Here is a 23,277-nt window from a genome sequence, read left to right as displayed (position 1 = left end):
GACGTTTACCACTTCGGTGACACCCACTAGCACGGGTATGGCGCTGACTGACACAGAATCATAACCGTGGCGGATATGGGGTCCGAACCAACGATCACAGGATTCCGGCACGTCTGGGGGACCGCATTGCAGAAGGGAGAAATAGTTTTTATCGCTGAGTTTACCGCAGTATTGTACAATTTTAGACGCATAATTTGCTAACATTACCGCAGAATTCATTTGGGCCTGATAACGACTTGCAAGAAATTAGATGCAGATCGAAACGTTATTCCGACCTTTTGGTACCCCCTACTGCTTACGTGAGTGGCCTGACTTAATAATAGAAAAAAGCCACCTATTACAATTTTTAAGGCGTTTAGAAGGCGCTGAAAAAGCGGTCGGTCCCTATTCCTCACTGTTTCTTATTATAGGGAACAAGGATATAAGTTATCCGTTGAATATTTAGATCTAGGGGCTCTGATTCTAATGCTGGTATGTAGTATGACCATATTTCATCCTCACGTCAACAAGATGTTTACGGTATCTATTAAATGCCCTTTATTTTCTTATCACTGGAGACACGCAATATTTTATACTGAATTGAGGTGACACAAAAGTGACCTCTACGTCTTACAACACACATACACGCACGCACGCACGCACACACACACACACACACACACACACTCACTCACTCATCCACTCACTCTCTCACGCTGAACGCAGTGACCATTATATATACGCCCTCTGCATGGTTGAAATCGATTAACGCCTAACATTATTTTGTTCCAGCGCTTGAAAATAGAATTTTTTTCTATCTGATCGAAAACGCCACTTCCAGCAACAATCTCAGAACGAGACTCTGCGCCGGAAGCAGAGAGCGATTGCACATTTCCAAAACCAAGTAGAACGACTGGGAAATTCGAAGAGAATGCGAATAGCAGGTTTGTGTAAGATCATACTGAGACATTCATATTCATATGCAAAGAAAGTAACATATATTGGATATTTGAAGGGAACTGCATTGTATTGATCTTCCGGTAAAGCTAACAACGCTCTTATTCTTTGACATCAATAACAAAAACACAGAGGCTCCTCAAAGGTCTATCCCATAATCTGTAATATATATATATATATATATACTAACTAACAGTTTTAGTCCACTAGTCCTTATATTATATGCCCTTTTGGGGGTTTTGCGCTATATGTTATCATTATGCGTTATAATGATAACATATAGCCTATAGCAAAACACATAAAAAAGGCACATTTCTACCAGATGATACCTTAACTAATGGGCAAGTTTGGTAAAATTATCGTTTGTTGATTTTGTGTGTTATCTATTTCACATAAACACAATGCATTCACAGATATGAAGTGAAATCCTTTAATTATGGACAGTACTTTTCCAGGTAAAATCGCCCAAATGTGGGCCTCATGTTATTGTCCCTTTAACATGTTTAAATCTACATACTGTAAATCTTGAAATTATTGCATCTCCAAATTAACATGACTGCTGACCTCTAGCCCAAAATGTGACTCAAAATCAATGCAATTCCCCCAAACCCCATCCCCAGTGGAATGATACATATCCTGACCTTAAACCAATCAAACAGCAAATTGCGCAGCTTATTAGCACTGAGTAAAGCAGTTCCGTAATTAAAATAAGCAGTGTTTTTCCTAAAAACAACGTACAGCTTGTTTGTTTATTCTGTTGACTGGCATTAAGGAAGTTCAAAGGCATTAAAATAATTGAACCATCTACAGTTCAGGGATTGGAGTGGTCAATGATGCGAATTCTTGACCCCAGCAGTGATAACTCACCGGATGCCTATTGCGTAATTCCTATTCTTTAAATGACATTGTCATGGACTTGTTACAACTACTGCTCAATAAACTGTGTTTGTGTATATATTCAAGTTGGTATTTCCACTATACAAAGTGTGCAGTGACGCCTTCTTATTGTTGATATATATATATTAGAGACATAAATGCGAAGTTCATTAATGCGAACAAGGACCACTCACATTTTTTGCATGTAGTTCACGCTTGCGTTAATTTCAAGATTTACAGTATTGATCTGACTGCATCTGTGGTCCAGCTGAATCCCTGGCCATGTCAAAGATATTAAGAAGGTAGTTGCTGTTGCCCTGCCTGGCACTTGTCATTAAAGGGGTAAATACAGGTGTGGTTTGCTCAGAGTTAGTACCGGTATAGTGTCTGAGTGGGGTATCCATTTAAAACTGTGTCATGGTTTTAATGCTTAGTTTTATATTATTGCATTGAATACAAGATCAAATCTGATGTTAAAATACCTCTGAATTTATGAAAATAAGAACCTTTCTAAAAATTCCTGATTTTGAACCCAATTAATTTTTTTTTCCCAATTTGACTGCTACTTAGTTCAGAATCCTAGATGAATGCATGGATATTTCCTTCAGATCTGTGTTTGACTGTAGTTTACAGTATGCCACAATGATAAATCTATTATTTTGCACAAAATCAAAGATAGGTATAGGTCTATTATCTGCACCAAAACATCACAACTATGTAAATAAAGAACTTGTCATCCATGTTAATTGGATGGCATTACCTTTCCCCGGTTGAGACACTCCTGAATGGCTGACTTACTTCCAGTTGACCAGTCAATGACAATATTCGGAAATGGAGGCCATCCATTGAATTGAGATAAAAAAGTGAAGGTGACATTTAACAAATAGTTTGACGGTACATGGACAACATGTATTGGTGTATCATGGGAGGTCGCCTATGTTCTGTGCACTGTGTGGAAGATTGTAATTCACTACAGTCAATGGCCTTTTCAAATAATGTAAGCATACTAAGTTTATGGAAAAAACTCTCAGGCACAATACAGGTAGAACTTAATCTTGGAGTACATTATTGCATTTATAGGCAAGTACTTTCAGCTCTAAAAAGCCTCTTCAGGCCATACATGAAGGATAATGTGATGTCACATTATTATTCCAAGAGAACAAGGATGATTCCCGGTTAGAATCGTATTCCATCAGAACGGGATGCTGCATATATCAGTCGTTTTACTGGTCCAGACTTCATTATGTACTCGGGGTGAAACAATACAACAAAGTCATCATATGATATGTATCACGATACATAGGTCACGATATGCTACGTATCGCGATACGCATATTTACATCAAATCACATTGAAACTTTGTGACTATTAATATTTCAAAGCAGGTTTAAGAGGAAAAGCTAGCTGTAGATACATTTTTGTTTCGGCTATTTTAAGTAGTGAACTTGAAATGCTAATTACAACACATTTTGCAATATTTAACTAGCAAAAACATTTTACAAATAGTCTTGTATCGATTCATGAAAAAACATATCGCTTTTCGTATTGTCTCATGAAAACTCTTGATGCACCGATGTATTGTTTCCCTCCTGTTATTAACATTGTCATACAGCTGGAATGATTCTGAGTGTGGCCTGAGACAACAAACAATCCCCTCAGAGAGTGGAGGATGCAATGCAGGACCCTTGAATCTTTGTGAAACTCTGCATACACAGGCATCAAAAACAGGTTTAATTGAATGAGATTAAGTTAAGAAGGTCACCCACCAGGAGAAGAGGAACCTTATGGGTGTTAGGATTCAATTGTGCTGTAACGTCATAAAGAAAAAGACGTTTGACATCAACTTAATCGCCATGTGTGCAGACTGTTTCTAAAAAATGCAATCACTACATAGAGAGCTATGAGTCTGAAAATGGAACTTTCAGAAAATGTTTCATGCCACATATCTCTGTAACAAAAATGAATTGAAGGTTATAAATTGTATTTTTGTAGTCCTAGGAAACTGTAGTTTTAATATTTGAGAAGTCACAATGTGATTTTTCACTAATAAGGTCCCTTATGTCGTGGTTGATCATTGTGCAGAGTTATGTCCCTTAATGCTGCCAGGATCCACTAGTCATTGCTTTGAGTCCCCGACTCATCCCTGTCATGATCCTAGGATTTTCAGTGGCATTTTGAAGTGGTAAAGCTTCCTCCCACAGTAAGTTGACATGCTTTGATCTGACTGAAATAATGTTCCTCACCCACTCATACACTTAGTCACTAACTCACCCACTCATACACTTAGTCACTAACTCACCCACTCATACACTTAGTCACTAACTCACTCAGTCATGTGTTTCATTTTCCTGATACAGATGAGAACAGCAATACACAGAACGCTTGGTGACACTAAACACGACGTGGATTATTCAGGAACACGTGATATCTGCAAATAGTGAAGAATGGAACCTATGAAAAACAATTGTGACGTAGATGACAAGACTGTAGCTGTTGATGAAGTTGCTGTTGCTGCTGTCACAGGGGCGGAGGGATCAACAAATGAGTAAGTTATTACATACTTTTTCTGGGGATATCCTGAATTTTTTATCATGCCTTTTTTCATTTTGCAGGAATTGCAATAGCTTATCTATATGTTAAAAAAAATGTTTTTCCACTCTAAAGTAAGCTTACTCGAAAACAACTGGAGAAGGCAATCGTGAGTGAGTGATACCAAGCTTTTATCAATACTCCTACAATATCCTCCCTCGCTCATAAATAAATTGTTTTTGCATCTATTTTGACAATTTAGACCAATTTGGATAAATTGGTTTCTTGTCTTAGAAGTGATATTTGCTGTTCTTGGAAGAACATGTCAGCGAGGACTGGTCAGTGATGGGACGAAGCGGGAAACAAACAGGCCAACAGAGCAGTACAAACACATCTCACTGTTTAGTAATAACCTGTGTCCTCCGATGAAGTGAACTTTGCCATGAGATTGAAACATGTGATTCAGGCACATTCTGTCTAAATGACAAACTGATAGGTTAATATCACAGCCGAGTCAGTCTCGGACAACTGTGTACATGATAACACCAGACATCCAGCCAGGGCTGTGTGGATGAGCCAAGTATGTTCCACCAAGATCACAGCATCAGGGACAATATCATGTCATCAATGGTAAACGAGGTGACACGGTACTAGCGATGGACTGACTGATGGATTGGTTGTTGGTGGTGATTGAAGTCAGCTTTAGCTCCGTTTCTACATTGTTTGGATGGGCGAATCACAGTAGTCTGTGTCAAGTGAAAGAGGGTATTGACACTTGGTTGCAGTCCTTGAACTCATGCTCGAGCTCACTGGACAAGGGTGAAGATAAGGATGGAGCTGTTGTAGATTGTGTGCTGCAATCAGATTGGCTGGAAATGGAAAACACGGTTAAGTGGGATTGAAGGCACAGGATCTTCCAGCTATTCATGGCATAGGAATATTTGTCTTTCCAATAATGGTTTTCTCAAAATGTGAAAATATGACATGGGGATGTGAATATCGTATTCCTCTTCATTTAAACTGAGTATAAGGAAAGATTGCCATTGTGCATGTTCAGCATTCATTTCAGATGCCATATACACTGGCTAATCCAGACTGGGCTGCCTTTATTGTGCTTTATCTCATTTATCAACCGCCTAAATGCAAGAAATACCAGAAAAAAATAAGAAAATACCAAGATACCTTGAAGTTATAGTGAAACAATAAAGTGTGTTGGGGTAAAAAGGAATTCGATCAAAGCGTGCAACAGAAAAAAGACATGCAGCATGGACCAACTGGATTCGTGACATGTAAAATTTAACAACTTTTCATCACCTGCCCCGGTGGTTTAGTGGGAAAACTGTGGGTTACAAAACACGATATGTGAAGTTACATGTTTGATTCCCGTCATCCATAATGAAAACTTTCATTAATTGTCTTCGATTTTAGAACATTGGACGTTTGAAACACCAAGTAGAAATTTCGTCTACAACGCAACTCATCAAGTCTTCCAAGGAAAAAGTAAAACCTCATACCTGGGATAAGGCCTTACTAGGAAAAAGTAAATGTAAAGATTACGTAGTTGTTATCTCAAACAAAGGATTCTCTGCTTCGGTTTACATTGATATTATTTCCAATTGAGGAATCTTAGCTGATATGGTTTATTTATTTATGTAGACATATTATATGAAAGTATTCTAAGTTCAATATGCTGCATCGGTTTGTGACAATATTATTTTGGTTATTCCTTCTGCATCTGACAAATTGGCCGAAGGCATTTGGAAAACAATATTTCTCTACCAGCTCTGTAAGAAAAACTCCACTGCCAGCTGTATGAGAAGAACTCCTCCACCAGCCCTGTGAGACGATCTCCTCCACTGGTTGTGTGAGAAGATCTCCACAGCCACATGAGACGATCTCCTCGAATTGTTGTGTGAGAAGATCTCCACAGCCACGTGAGACGATCTCCTCGAATTGTTGTGTGGGAAGATCTCCTCAGCCATGTGAGAGGATCTCCTCCACCAGCCATGTGAGAAAATCTTCACAGCCATGTGAGAGATTCTCCTCCACCAGCCATGTGAGAAAATCTTCACAGCCATGTAAGAAGATCTCCTCCACCAGCCATGTGAGAAGATCTCCTCCACCAGCCATGTGAGAGGATCTCCACCACCAGCCATGTGAGAGGATCTCCACCAGCCGTGTGAGAGGATCTCCTCCACAAGCGGTATGTAAGGATCTCCTCCACAAACCATGAGAAGATCTCCTCCACCAAGCCTGTGAGAGGATCTCCAACCACGCGAGAGGATCTCCTCCACCAACCACGCGAGAGGATCTCCTCCACCAACCATGTGAGAGGATCTCCTCCACCAGCTGTATGAGAAGATCTCCACAACCATGTGAGAGGATCTCCTCCACCAACCATGTGAGAGGATTTCCTCCACCAGCTATGTGAGAGGATCTCCTCCACCAACCATGTGAGAGGATCTCCTCCACCAACCATGTGAGAGGATTTCCTCCACCAGCCATGTGAGAGGATCTCCTCCAACAGCCCTATCAGAGGATCTCCTCCAACAACCATGTGAGAGGATCTCCACCAGCTGTATGAGAAGATCTCCTCCACCAGCCCTGTGAGAGGATCTCCTCCACCAGCCATGTGAGAGGATCTCCTCCACCAGCTGTATGAGAAGATCTCCACAACCATGTGAGAGGATCTCCTCCACCAACCATGTGAGAGGATCTCTACCAGTTGTATGAGATCTCCTCCACCAACCACGTGAGAGGATCTCCTCCACCAACCACGCGAGAGGATCTCCTCCACCAGCCCTGTCAGAGGATCTCCTCCACCAACCATGTGAGAGGATCTCTTCCACCAGCTGTATGAGAAGATCTCCTCCACAACCATGTGAGAGGATCTCCTCCAACCATGTGAGAGGATCTCCTCCACCACTTGTATGAGATCTCCACCAACCACGTGAGAGGATCTCCTCCACCAACAATGTAAGAGGATCTCCTCCACCAGCCCTGTCAGAGGATCTCCTCCACCAGCCCTGTCAGAGGATCTCCTCCACCAGCCATGTGAGAGGATCTCCTCCACCAGCTGTATGAGAGGATCTCCACCAACCACGTGAGAGGATCTCCTCCACCAACCATGTAAGAGGATCTCCTCCACCAGCCCTGTCAGAGGATCTCCTCCACCAGCTGTATGAGAAGATCTCCTCCACCAGCCATGTGAGAGAATCTCCTCCAACAGCCCTATCAGAGGATCTCCTCCAACAACCATGTGAGAGGATCTCCACCAGCTGTATGAGATCTCCTCCACCAGCCATGTGAGAGGATCTCCACCACAAGCCCTGTGAGAGGATCTCCTCCCCCAGCTGTATGAGAAGATCTCCTCGACCAGCCATGTGAGAAGATCTCCTCGACCAGCCCTGTGAGAGGATAAAAACAGTACAGTGACACACATTATCTTAAATCTCAAACTGAAAAGAAAATGCCCTGAATCACCATTATGTGTGGAATGTATGCATTCAGCAGAGGGCATGTACTCTGATATTTTATAAACTGACCTAATATGTGTGTACGTAGGGTCAATCACACTGAACTAGGTTCAACTGAGATTATGTCATGCTTGCCAAGACAGTCTAGTTGCTATTTATGCAGTATTAGACTGTTTATTCTGCAATCTAGCTCGATCAGACATTATGTATTTACTCGTATATACATTTACTTGTATATGCCTTTCCAGTTTGCACTTAAGGACAATCAAGGAGATCGCTAGGCCCAAAAATCATGTTAACATTTCCAGGGGTAAGGCCTTGCTAGTTTTTCAATACTTCCCACATCGTGACCCAGGTTACATGTTCCACACTGATGCAGTGATACCTTTGTCTGTGTCAACTGCTGTCATAGTGCTTCAATAGTGCTACAAGCAGCATCAAATTGTTCTCTCACACCAACTCCCTGGTCATTTCCTTAACAGATGTATGGTAGTAGGTAGAGAGATGTTGGCTCAACTGGCCATTGACATTCAAATACTATGTGATTATGAAACATATATTGGTAGATATCATCTAATTCTTCCCGAGGCAAGGGACTATAAAAGTCCACCCTTCCCAAACTGGACGAAAAGTTTTGAGTTATATTTTGGTGGACTATTGGTGGAAGCTTATGCATAGTCCAATCAAAATCATGTAACAAAATCGACATCCAGTTTGTAAACAACATAGCAGCTGCAATGCAGATTTCAGTTGATTAGAGGACTTGCAAAACATGTGTACTGTCAACTGTGCGTCGACTAATATTTTCCAAATCTTTTCATGTTTTTAATCAACATGCTCAAGAGATTTGATGTGCTTCGCGAGGTAAGATCAATTTTATTATGATATAGATCTAGATTATTGATCAGTTTGTCTTGACTGGGCACCGGCATTTGGGGGAAGCAAATGCAGGTAATATGAGAGGTGGTTCATAGAAGGGACATAACTCGCAATATCCACTGGTGGCGCTACGATCAAGCCCATTTCTGTAAGGGTTAAACTGGACGTTTGAAAGTCATTTAACTCCCTTGCCTTGGGAAGATGGAAGATTTTGACCTGTTTCTAGTTGGTAAACATCACATGTTATCGAGAATAAATTCCATAACCATCCAACAATATGGTGAGTATGAACATGATGAATCCAATGGACATCACAAACGTTCACTGCTAACAATCAACAACAGTTTCCAAAGTAAGAACTACTCAAAGATGTAATAAAAGCTTGATATCCTTTGTGTTCCCCGACACAGCTGCCACAGACAAGATAGAGTATTTGTGTTAGATTTATTATAATTTGTTCAAGTTGAGTTGTATTGACAGAAACTAGAAGCTGTTGTGACAGCCACTATCAACCGCCTGCCAATGTTTTAGGTCATTGTTTGGAAACTGGGTCGGATGAATCTATCTTTATATCAGGAAGAGGTCCAAGGCTGGTGGCAACCTGGATCTCGATGCTAGTCTGTTCACCAGGGTGCGTGGGATTTGGCTCTCAACCCCCATACCAATTGTTTTTGTGTTTTATGGGTAAATGTCTCAGAAATGTAAACAAGTGAGAACAAAATACTGAATTAGTATGAATTTAGATTCCTTTAAACAACCACTTTCAATATTGTTCATAGTTTGTGGTTAATTTCAGGAGCTTTTTGGTAAAGAAATTATCATTTCTCATTTAAGAATATAGGTATCTTATTGTCCAGTTGCTGTCGTGTAAAAGCCAAAATACAAGTTCCCTGGCAGGCCTGTGTGGATATGGTGAAGTCAGAATGTTTGACGTTGTTTTCTTGTCACGTCAAAATTGATCCTTTGCACACTTTGAGTGACAGTACTGAAAGTCCACAAAGACCTACAGGACACACACAAATGTCATTGAAAGTCCACCGGTGGTCACCACATAGATCTATAGGACACACAAATGTCACTGAAAGTCCACCAGTGGTCACCACATAGATCTACAGGACACACAAATAAGTCCAACGGTGATCACCACATAGATCTACAGGACACACACAAATGTCACTGAAAGTCCACAAAGACCTACAGGACACACACAAATGTCACTGAAAGTCCACCGGTGGTCACCACATAGACCTACAGGACACACACAAATGTCACTGAAAGTCCACAAAGACCTACAGGACACACACAAATGTCACTGAAAGTTCACCGGTGGTCACCACATAGACCTACAGGACACACACAAATGTCACTGAAAGTCCACCGGTGGTCACCACATAGATCTACAGGACACACACAAATGTCACTGAAAGTCCACCGGTGGTCACCACAAAGACCTACAGGGCACACACAAATGTCACTGAAAAACCACCAGTGCTCACCACAAAGACCTACAGGGCACACACAAATGTCACTGAAAGTCTATTGGTGGTCACCACATAGATCTATAGGACACACACAAATGTCACTGAAAGTCCACCGGTGGTCACCACATAGATCTACAGGACACACACAAATGTCACTGAAAGTCCACAAAGACCTACAGGACACACACAAATGTCACTGAAAGTCCACCGGTGGTCACCACATAGACCTACAGGACACACACAAATGTCACTGAAAGTCCACCGGTGGTCACCACATAGATCTACAGGACACACACAAATGTCACTGAAAGTCCACCGGTGGTCACCACATAGACCTACAGGGCACACACAAATGTCACTGAAAAACCACCAGTGGTCACCACAAAGACCTACAGGGCACACACAAATGTCACTGAAAGTCCACCGGTGGTCACCACATAGATCTACAGGACACACACAAATGTCACTGAAAGTCCACCGGTGGTCACCACATAGATCTACAGGACACACACAAATGTCACTGAAAGTCCACAAAGACCTACAGGACACACACAAATGTCACTGAAAGTCCATTGGTGGTCACCACATAGATCTATAGGACACACACAAATGTCACTGAAAGTCCATTGGTGGTCACCACAAAGACCTACAGGGCACACACAAATGTCACTGAAAGTCCATTGGTGGTCACCACAAAGACCTACAGGGCACACACAAATGTCACTGAAAGTCCACAAAGACCTACAGGACACACACAAATGTCACTGAAAGTCCATTGGTGGTCACCACAAAGACCTACAGGGCACACACAAATGTCACTGAAAGTCCACAAAGACCTACAGGACACACACAAATGTCACTGAAAGTCCATTGGTGGTCACCACAAAGACCTACAGGACACACACAAATGTCACTGAAAGTCCATTGGTGGTCACCACAAAGACCTACAGGACACACACAAATGTCACTGAAAGTCCACCGGTGGTCACCACAAGGACCTGCAGGGCACACACAAATGTCACTGAAAGTCCATTGGTGGTCACCACATAGATCTATAGGGCACACACAAATGTCACTGAAAGTCCATTGGTGGTCACCACATAGATCTATAGGACACACACAAATGTCACTGAAAGTCCATTGGTGGTCACCACATAGATCTATAGGACACACACAAATGTCACTGAAAGTCCACCGGTGGTCACCACAAAGACCTACAGGGCACACACAAATGTCACTGAAAGTCCATTGGTGGTCACCACATAGATCTATAGGACACACACAAATGTCACTGAAAGTCCACCGGTGGTCACCACAAAGACCTACAGGGCACACACAAATGTCACTGAAAGTCCACAAAGACCTACAGGACACACACAAATGTCACTGAAAGTCCACCGGTGGTCACCACAAAGACCTACAGGACACACACAAATGTCACTGAAAGTCCACAAAGACCTACAGGACACACAGAAATGTCACTGAAAGTCCATTGGTGGTCACCACATAGATCTATAGGACACACACAAATGTCACTGAAAGTCCAATGGAGGTCACCACATAGATCTATAGGACACACATATGTCACTGAAAGTCCACCGGTGGTCACCACATAGATCTATAGGACACACACAAATGTCACTGAAAGTCCAATGGAGGTCACCACATAGATCTATAGGACACACATATGTCACTGAAAGTCCAATGGAGGTCACCACATAGATTTATGTGGTCACTGAAACATATGAACTTGTAATTGATAAATCTGTTACATGGGTCACGAGCTGGGTGTTTACGATTTTGCAAGCAGAACGATTTATACACAAGTCTAGAGGCCTACAGCTACAAGATTTTGTTTGCAGACAATTTTCTGAATAAACTCCACTTAGAATACGCCTTGGCATTTGCTCGTCACCATCAGAAGGCAGCCTTGACCTCCTTTCTCCTGTGTTCCATCTTTGTCTGGAAAATCCATAAAACAAGATTCTCCTATTACTAGTATTAGTCATGCTGGAGATAACAGATATGGAAGCAGCATCGTTGGAAGCTGTGCAACCTGCAATCACTTTCAGTCGTCCTCTTCAGCGTTAGAAATTGGCACTAGTCCTGTAGAAATTTGCCATTTTTAAAGGTTTTGCTATATGTTATCATTATTAGGACAAGTGGACTAGTTTCTACCCCTGCTCTTCCATCATTGATGCAAAAGCTTTACTTAAATTACTTTCTGCACTGAGGACTGGTAATGAAACAGGATACTCAGGATATATCACTAGACCTGCTACACAGCTGCCATCTACCGGATGTTAAAGATGGTAGTCCACAAGGGTATATAGACCCTTGACGATCCAGGTTAGGATCTAGGTTAGAATCAGCATCCCATGCTTGCAGTAAGCGGTGACTATGCTTGTTGTAAAAGGCGACTAACAGGATCAGGTGGTCAGGCTCGCTGACTTGGTTGATGCATGTCACTAGTCACTAGTATGTCACTAGTCCTTCTGGAAGCAAACATGTCTCATACCGGCAGGCTTGTGTTGTTTCCCTTAGACATGCCAGGATCTACTGAGCAAGGTTTGAGTCCCAGATGAGCCCTGATTATTATCATTGGTATACTGGCATCATACTAATGTGAACATATTAAACATACAATGAATACTTCCAGTTCTAACAGAGTCACTGATTAAAGCCCCTGTGGGTCAGTTACAGATCATGTTTTGCTGCAGTAGAAATTGGCACTCGTCCTATAGTCCTAGCAAAGCTGCCCAATAGTTAAGGTTTCACAAGGACTAGTAGAAATTTTGCCATATGTTTATAAGGACTATCAGACTTTAACTGCTTCTGTGAGCTATCAGAAGTGTTTGACTTTGGGACACAACATCTTTACCTACGACCACTATGGTTTTGGTGAGTGGATCAAGTGGATGTGTATTTTGTTTCCCTGACCTCCTTGTGCAGCACCAGACCCTGACAGCAGACAGGCTAGGTATCAGCTCACGTCTCATGTATCCTTATCCCCAGGTGTTTGGTTCCCTAGGGCAAGTTGTCAGTGGCACCACTGTGCTATCATCGAATCTTCATTGAGGGGATGTTCAATGGTACGGCTTTGTGGAGATGGACTGATCCAGGCTTTGTGGAGATGGACTGATCCAGGCTTTCGTGACATTCCACATTTTGTTTAACTTACTAACAGCTGTTTAGATATCTCAGTGGAATTATTTTAAGTGTATCTCCTGTTTAGCCTTGGCAAAGTTGTTCACATTCTCAAAGTTTACATAGAGGGTGAAACATAAAATAAAGGACTTAATGTATTTTATTGACGGGGATTTTGCTATAAAACTAAAGTAAAATTATGATGAAACATTACTAAGCGTGAAACAAGAATTTACTGATTGTAGAAGCAAATGGAAAATGGAGATGGTGACCAGTGCAAGATGGTTGGTAAAACACAAATTCCATGAACAACATTGAAGGAAGACTCTAGAATAGGTTTGATGTTGCCGTGTTCTGCCATTTACCAACTAAACAAGATTGCGTAAGGGGCCAACCGAGTCATATTCTGCGGGGAGAGGGCTTGGATTTTTTCAAAAACAATAAATTGTCCCCAAACATTCTTGAAAAAATGATATTTTGCTTATCATGGTTGAATGCTCAAGTTAGTTACTTAAAGTGTAGAGCAGGGCTGATTGTACAACGCTGGTTGACCTGACAATACACTTGAGGTGCTCCTGACATGGGTGTAGAACTCCACTCACTTGATAGGGGGAGGCAGGTTGGGCCAAGTCATTATGTATCTTGTGGAAGTAGTAAAAGTGTGATCAATCATTGTTCCATACCACTTGTTAACAGTTGCAGCGAGTGATTGTTGAACGCATGCACGCATGCACGCATGCACGCACGCACGCAAGCACGAAATACGTCCTTTTTCAATTTGTATGTGTTTTGGATGCAGGATCGTGTGTAATAATATCTCCTATTGGCCCCTAATAAACTGTAATTGTTTTGACATCTGCCATCTTCCCCTAATAAACAGAAATTGTTTTGATTTAGTCCATCCACCCCTATTAACAGAGGTTGTTTTGTATCAACCCAACAGAGTACTAGAATTTGTACTTTACTTGAGAAGTGTTGTTTCAAATATAATCAACCCAAGACTTAAGACTCTCTTACTCCACCCATCTCATTCAAGGCTCTCTTTCTCAAACCATCTCACTCAAGGCTCTCTTTCTCAAACCATCTCACTCAAGGCTCTCTTTCTCAAACCATCTCACTCAAGGCTCTCTTTCTCAAACCATCTCACTCAAGGCTCCCTTACTCCAGTCATCTCACTCAAGGCTCCCTTACTCCAGTCATCTCACTCAAGGCTCCCTTATTCCAGTCATCTCACTCAAGGCTCCCTTACTCCAGTCATCTCACTCAAGGCTCTCTTACTCCAGTCATCTCACTCAAGGCTCTCTTACTCCACCCATCTCACTCAAGACTCTCTTACTCCAGTCATCTCACTCAAGGCCCTCTTACTCCACCCATCTCACTCAAGGCTCCCTTACTCCAGTCATCTCACTCAAGGCTCTCTTACTCCACCCATCTGACTCAAGGCTCTCTTACTCCACCCATCTCTCAAGGCTCTCTTACTCCACCCATCTCACTCAAGACTCTCTTACTCCAGTCATCTCACTCAAGGCCCTCTAAAACCACCCATCTCACTCAAGGCTCTCTTACTCCACCCATCTCACTCAAGGCTCTCTTACTCCAGTCATCTCACTCAAGGCTCTCTTACTCCACCCATCTGACTCAAGGCTCTCTTACTCCACCCATCTCTCAAGGCTCTCTTACTCCACCCATCTCTCTCAAGACTCTCTTACTCCACCCATCTCTCAAGGCTCTCTTACTCCAGTCATCTCACTCAAGGCCCTCTAAAACCACCCATCTCACTCAAGGCTCTCTTACTCCACCCATCTCACTCAAGGCTCTCTTACTCCAGTCATCTCACTCAAGGCTCTCTTACTCCACCCATCTGACTCAAGGCTCTCTTACTCCACCCATCTCTCAAGGCCCTCTTACTCCACCCATCTCTCTCAAGACTCTCTTACTCCACCCATCTCTCAAGGCCCTCTTACTCCACCCATCTCTCAAGGCCCTCTTACTCCACCCATCTCTCTCAAGACTCTCTTACTCCACCCATCTCACTCAAGACTCTCTTACTCCACCCATCTCACTCAAGGCTCTCTTACTCCACCCATCTCACTCAAGGCCCTCTTACTCCACCCATCTCTCAAGGCTCTCTTACTCGACCCATCTCACTCAAGGCCCTCTTACTCCACCCATCTCACTCAAGGCCCTCTTACTCCACCCATCTCACTCAAGGCCCTCTTACTCCACCCATCTCACTCAAGACTCTCTTACTCCACCCATCTCTCAAGGCCCTCTTACTCCACCCATCTCTCTCAAGGCTCTCTTACTCCACCCATCTCACTCAAGGCTCTCTTACTCCACCCATCTAACTCAAGGCTCTCTTACTCCACCCATCTCACTCAAGGCCCTCTTACTCCACCCATCTCACTCAAGGCCCTCTTACTCCACCCATCTCACTCAGGCTCTCTTGCTCCATCTATCTCACCCAAGACTCAGTCCTTCACAATGCTTCTCAAATACCTGATCCTAACAGTACTACTGCACATACACTGTACATCTCATTCTGCAAATACTAAACTGTTTGTATTTTTCCAGAAAAAAATGTACTAACACTTGTTTATAACTTTCCACTTTATAGGCTATAGTTTTTTTATGTTAAATTGTTTCAGCAAGATCCTATCCTCATATATTGTATTTTACTAAATGTTTTGCAGTAAGTAGCTCATGGTCATAACATTGCATCCGTATTCATGTATGTTCAAGGTTGATGGAGTTCTGCGTAAACTCTCACTGTTTAATTGACCATGTGTTACATAACAAACATGATGTAGCTTTTGTTGTCCCTGGGGCCGGGACGTGACACCTCCCTACCCCGCTCCATACCCTGTGGTACACACATGTTGTGATAGACACCCTCCAGTGATGCTACTTACCAGCTACATATAAGGTTCATTTCACTTGTTGTACTTAGCCCAAGGCTGTCCCCCCAGCTCGTGTACATCGTACAATCTCACTTACACCTGTAATAGAATGGCTTGGTATTTGAATGACAAAAGCTGTGTTTCCCAGGCCTTGAGTGACAGTGCTGGCCATCAGCTGATAGGCTGGTTGTGTACGTCATTCCCTGCCACTGAGGTAGCGCTGTGCACGCTCCTAGTAACCTTGTCTGTATATCCTCATCACTTTGTTACACTGGAGCAAGGTTAGCATCATTACGCTACAGTCATGCCAAAGTAAGTTGATTATCTTTTTTACTTTTTTAAATATTTTATTACTCTGTCTTTTATATTCATGATATATGCTGTGAAAATTAAAATATAATTTTTGGAGATTAGCAAATTGATTTTATGTTCAGACCCTTTAAGGTTTTTGCAGGTGATTATATTGTTATACATCACTTACTTGGGTTAATGATGTAACAAACAAAAAAATGATTAGACATTTATTTTTGTGACAGAAGTGTGACTTACTTACTTACTTATATTGGAGATTTAACGTGCGCTTTCCGACTGTAAGCGTATGTCGAACACTGTGAAGTGTGACAGTTAGAAAAGGTGTTTGAAATAAAAGATAAACATATTCAATAAATTCATATAATGGAGTGAGTGAGTATGGTTTTATGCAGATTTAATATATTGGAAATATACTAGTCTGTCTCACAGTCCCTGAACCATATTATTTTCCCTTCCGCCCAGCCCTTTCTGTAATGCAAAAGTCCTCAAGTCCTCAGGTTCAAGGGCTGAATCTCCAATCTCTCCAGGACTCATTTTCAGTTTAAATGGAGTTATTTGGTTCTATCAAAGTTATATATTTTCAGAGACTAAGCGTTAGTCTAGAAATACACTTAAATGTTTGTGCTGTTTTCTGTATTAATATGAATCAGGTAAAGTTTGAAGGCTGGAGTGTTGTGTTGAGTGTTGTGTTGTAATTCAAGTAGGGTCTTGAAGACTTTCAGGGTCCGCTGTGCACACACGGCCATCACTTGTGCTTCCCGGGACATCCCCAGGAGCCCAGTCCAGCAGCAGTCAGTGTTGACTAGTATCCATTGGTACATCAGTCGCTGACAGGGAAATATCCTCAAGCTTTAACTAATTGGACCTTTCATAAAGTTCATAATTATGACATGAAGTAATGGAAATAACAATAGCTTTTGCATGGATTATGAATGATTTTGTGAATAAGTCAGATGGAAAGTATGTGTTTCAAACTCAATTTGTGGTTTTCAAAGATGGATGTAGCCAGAACCTACTTACCGTATTCGGCGTAATCAGCGCCCCGGGCGCTCTCAAAACTACAAATAGGGGGCTGTTTATAGAATGTTATTTTGGTGAAAAGAACAGAGTTGAAAGATAAATTTCGTGGTTTATGCTGACAGCCTGAAATGTTTATGTGCGACAGATATATTTTTCCAGAATTAAACGCCCATAATTAAGGTTGCATATAACAAATGAGTGCGTATTATACGCGAATAAATAAGTCTTGTGTACATTGATCAATCGGAAGAGGTGCTAATTGGGATTGTTCACTTGCCAATATCTTAGCAAATATTGCCGTGGGCGTATTATGTCGAATACGGTATATGTATATGCAGGGATCCGAAAATATTTGTATTTTGGTCACGTCTACCTCATATTTGACAGTTACCAGTGGACGTTCCTGTATGAATATAATAATAAAAGAATAAAATCAAGGGTCACTTTCATAAAATATATTGTATTTTCTTGAGTATAGTGCAAACCTTTTTTCCATAAACACCACAATGAGTTTTGATGATTTTTTCCCACACACAAACTAATGACATTACCATGAGCAAGTAACACCGGAAATACCAAGTCAATCTGTACTGAATTACGCAATTTAATCCTGTTGTTACACTCTTTGGTTATAAAAAAAATTTCATTGTATATATGGACTTATGTGTGTAATCTATTTTATTAAATTTATTCAAAACTTCATTTAATATTTTCTACATAATTTCGGCAAATTCATGTGTGAAGTGTGAAAACCCGGGTTGAATTCCCGACATGGGTACAATGTGTGAAGCCCAGCCATATCAAAACGAAAGGGCCATTCAGCCAATTCCTGAGACTCAAGAGAATTTGCTCCTCTGAATCAGACTATGATACACATAGTAGAAATCTCATCAACTACTACCTTAAAAGGGGTTACCCTAACAAAACACTACAACAAAATAAACATCGGGCAGACGCTTGCAATAGAGAATCACTCTTAGCAACCAAACCCAAACCTGCTCCCATCAGGAAACAGGTGCTTATTAGCGATTACAATCCCTTGAACATGGAGCTCAACAGGATCATCAGAAATCGGTGGCACTTACTCACCGGTTCTGACACTTGCAAAAGTTGCTTCTCAATTCCCCATGTCTCGGCCTATAGACGGAATCCTACTCTTAAGGATTACCTTGTCAGGACAGTACTACACTACCCACCCTCCAAACCGCAAATCAGCGGCAAGGTAGTCAACTTCGTTAATGAGAGTTGCAAAAGAGAAGGATGCAAAATCTGCAACTCCCTAGGCAGAACACACACGTTTCGCAGCTCAACATTAGGCAAAACATTCAAAACCCACAAGTTTGAATGTACAAGTAAAAACATAGTTTACTTGTTAACTTGCAACAAATGCAAGAAACAATACGTCGGAGAATCCAAAAGAGAATTTCAAACTAGATTGAAAGAACACTTTGCAGACATCAGCTACAAGAGAGACAAACCTGTAGCTAATCACTTCAATAGTGATGATCACAGCACTAAAGATGTTAGATATAACATCATAGCACAACTCAAGGAAAACCCTGAGTCCAATGACACCACAGTTAAAAGGAGAGCACTTGAACTGAGGTGGATATTTGAGCTTAAAACGTTCCACCCGCACGGTCTCAATGACAGAATGGTTGGCTGATTAAATTCCCCCTTGGTCAACTTGCTGTTTTACTTTCTGATAAATCAGCCCCATTCTTAGTCGACCATTTCAGCACACGCCGGTCACACAACAATGCCAATCACGCATTGTGACGTCACAATTACACCAACCCTGGCTACCTGACGTCATCATGTCATGACGACAAACAGTCCATCGTCAGTAAACAATCAGCCAAATAAGATGTCTAATTCACACTCTTGCGCTGTATGTGGGAAGAACTACACACATAGGGATAGTTTGCGTCGCCACTTTAGCGCCACCCACTCTTCAACACGTATCATGTGCATAATCTGCACTAAAAACTTCAAAAGGCCCGACGATGCCAAGGCGCATGTCAAGCGAGTACACGGCCCCTACCTGGAGCCTAACTACAGTACGGGCGATTACTTAACCAAGAAATCCGAAGGGCAGCCCTGCCACAACAACAAAAATGTGAGTGAAAGTCTCCACACCACCACCTATCAATTTCCATTCCCATGGATACCGGTGCCACCGTTCACCAAATGGGACCATTTTGTTACTGCAGGCGGCGACCTCGACACTGAGCCGTGGAAAGTGTTCACGCAACAAAATCGGGAACACCTAAAAAAACCAAGCTGGTAATACAGTCGCCCCACTTGATACCTCTCTAGAAGATCTATGGAACTCTAACCCGGAGCCGCCATAAGGACATTCTTAACACCAGTGACCAGCTCACTCAACAATCAGTTTGAAAACTCACCAAGTGTGCCCCACCGATGTCCTTCCTCCTCCATTTGGGACTCATTATTTACAACTTCCTTCTCTTCGTTGTTAAATAAAAAAACACAAAACGTGTTTATTTTTACCTTTTATTCCATTGTTTCGGTTTTTTCCATAGTATGTTACATCTTAACATACATTTTTTGACATTCTACATTTATTATGTTCACCAAGGACACAATCTTGTACCCTTGCCTTCTGAGAGCTTTGCTAAAATATAACTATAAACCTAGAACAAATCAGTGTTCTAGTAACGACCCCCACAACCAAATAGGCGTCTGGAAAAAAAACGGCGAACCTCCGGTCATCTCCTCTCAAACCGGCGACCACTTTTTGACCGCCACCGGTGACCAACCCAGGCCACCTTCACTCACCCGGCAATAACACCGGCGACCAAAAATAACTTCTTTTTTGTACCATAAGCATACCTAAACCGGCGACCCACCGGTCTATGTACACCTTCCACAGTTTCGAAGCTACCACCGGCGACCACTATAAGTCACGGGAGCTCACGCATAATCGCCAATACCAGCGACTACATTTTACGCCACATCACCAGCGACCTAATAACGACGTTTCACTACAACACACCACTTAGCCGTCATAAAAACAACCAATGACAGGCTTACACATCATGGAACAAACGACTTCGCTTGTTTATTCAGGTATTTAAGGACGCACACGCCCCTAAGCAATCAGTCTGATGAGCACAAGTCGTGCAAAACTAGTCACTGCTACCATTGCTACTTTTAGCTTTATATCTACTGGTGAAGCCCCCACCAGTCAGTTTATCTCTCACTGTCTGGTTTCAGACTCAATTATGTACTGACAGCCATCATATAGCTGGAATTTAGCTGAGTGCAGCGTTAAACAAACAATCAAACAAACCAGTGTTCTCGTTTACCGGTAACATTAGGCTTATACCGGTAAATTCATGTTACTGCCAGTCCCTGTGGACTGGCAAATAAAGTACCTTATAAATCTTTGTTGCTGAACAAAACATTGGCGATATTCATATTAGTATATTTTTTTAATAAAGTCAGCTTGTCAGTTGCCATCTTGGTTTCCCCTTGTCTATTTTTATTGCTATTAAATAAGATATTTTGCTTTGCTTCAAGGTTAAATATATATTTGGAGCGATTTAGTCTCGAAATATTCCAAAAAAGAGAGTTGAAAAAATTAAAACCGAGTAATTTTCATTCGTTTTTTCATTTGTTGAAAGTTGGGACTGACAAAAATTAGGGGGAACTGGTAATTTTTAGAGTTGCCAGTCCTGGCGGACTGGCAGTTTAAAAAGCCAGCAGGAATACTGCAAACAAACAAACAAACAAACAAACAAAGATCTTGTCCTCAGCTGTGATGTGGCATGAATATTGAGATATGTTTTCACGAAGCTTTGCTCCTTTCTGAAACTCTATTACAATATCATGATAATGCACAGACTGTGGAATCTGGAATCTGAACATTATACCCTATCCATCTTGTAGGTTTACTTAGATACATGTTTTTTCTTTATTGTCATCAGTAAATAAATATGATCAGTTATCTTTTCTACACAAACAGGCAATATATTGTTCAAATTGAGGTATTCAACATTTTCAGTGAACTACAAGTTTTCTTGTATTCCAAATGAGTTGAGCATTAAGCCTCTTTTAGCGATATTTTACTAATGTCACTGTTGGACACCAATACACAATTTACGCACGTGGGAGTTCGAACCAGGGCCTTAGAGAACAGGCAAACCCTTTAACCACGAGGCTACCACCACCTTATTTGGTGCAGTCAGTGGCATGCATTAGAGTTCAAGTCAGTGCTCTTCCATGCTAGTATTGGCACTCACATGAGCACGCACACAGGTGCATACATGTCTTTATGTAAGTGCAATAGTCTTGAATGCAAATCCCTTATCACCTCACCTGATTGACTGATGACGTATGGCAGGTACAGTTCAAGGCAGTGCTGCACCGTGGATTCAGTCAGACGTGTACCCAAATCCCACCAGTGAAGGACTTGGGTATACAAACCAATGGGCCATCAACTTATAAATATCCAACTTATTTGACCTAGGATTTATTTATGATGTTTTCCGTCATGACTGGTTATTTGTGTTCCTCTTATCACTGACCCTGGGGGGCCTTCAGGGAGGTGTCATCAAAGACTCCATATCAAGACAGTAAAGTTGATGACGTAAATACAATATTGAAACGTTAATGGACAGAAATAACTTTTAGATTTACACTTCCTATAAATCTTACGTAGTTCACTTTGGGGATTTTGCTGTTTTGTGTTTTGTAAATCACCATGATCATACTGTCTTGACGTTGATGACTATTATCCAGCCCTTAAAGGGGAAGTGTACACGCAAAAATCACTTTCTTTCTTTTTCTAAACAAAACGCAATTTTAGAATTAATTAGTATCTGTGTTTGAAAATATACACTCATTTTTTTCACAGTGAAAGTAGGAAGCTCACAATAGTGTGAAAATGATATGCCGTTATGAGGCCTTCGTTTTTCGAGCTAAACAGGCCTGAGTTATCCCCCTTAGATTATGACGTAATTGGTGCCAATTCAACTGGGTCCCTGTCTATTCTCAACGCAAAAGATATCAAGTACCAGTTTGCGGTAAAACAACATGGCCTACGACACACTCCGGCGCAGTAGTGACTCAGCATAACACTATGCTGGCTGGCATCTGAGACGCTAGAATCACACACCTAGACCTACACCACGTGAAGCGGCTCTAACAAAGCATGATGACGTCATAATGTTTATCAATTGGCACCAATGACGTCATATTGCAAGGGGCATAAGCCATGGTGTTTTTGTTGTGGAAATAGAACACTTGGTAAATGTGAAAAATATAAATCGTTTTAATGCGAAAAATATGTTAATTAATTGTGATATTTTTATATTTTTGTCTATGACACTTCTAGGTTAACACTTTTAATGTGGAAAAAGTACAAGAAAAATAGGTTAATTTCCGTGTGAACTTGCCCTTTAACACTGCCCAATTCGTGGTGTCACCTGCCATGATCTTGATGGAAGATTACTAAAGGCAGAATCAAACTCTGCTCACTCACTCACTCACTCATTATCTTGTGTTTATCAACATTGGTGATCAGTGGCTTTTTAGAAAATTGTATGTGTACCATGATAAACAGCATCAGTAAAGAATTACAGCTGAGCTTATGACATAATACTCTCCGTAAAGAAGTAGGGTTAAGTTTTTGGACATTGTGCTCCTGATTCACTGTAATTTCTTAGGGGTAGGGTAATACTGTAATAAAAAGTT

The 23,277-nt window shown here is 41.5% G+C and overlaps 1 protein-coding gene across 2 annotated transcripts in view; it reads left to right on the top strand.

Annotated features, from left to right (window-relative positions):
- Window positions 1–845: 845 nt before the first annotated feature.
- LOC124125259 (solute carrier family 4 member 11-like) overlaps window positions 846–23,277 on the top strand; it is a 75,593-nt gene continuing 53,161 nt past the window's right edge. Inside the window, exons 1-2 of one of the 2 annotated variants that reach the window (XM_048381013.1) lie at window positions 846–923; window positions 4,170–4,357. In XM_048381013.1, the coding sequence (XP_048236970.1) occupies window positions 4,257–4,357 (101 nt within the window). In that variant the 5' untranslated portion in view covers window positions 846–923; window positions 4,170–4,256. Of the gene's footprint in view, window positions 924–4,169; window positions 4,358–16,416; window positions 16,537–23,277 lie in introns of those variants that run through there. The other variant, XM_048381016.1, reaches the window with a different exon arrangement.

The sequence above is a fragment of the Haliotis rufescens genome, unplaced genomic scaffold, assembly GCF_023055435.1.
Source record: "Haliotis rufescens isolate VD_foot unplaced genomic scaffold, xgHalRufe1.0.p SCAF_35, whole genome shotgun sequence".
NCBI classification, from domain to species: Eukaryota; Metazoa; Mollusca; class Gastropoda; order Lepetellida; family Haliotidae; genus Haliotis; species Haliotis rufescens.
The sequence above is the reverse complement of the archived record's forward strand: the minus strand, read 5'-3'. Positions and strand labels throughout refer to the sequence as shown.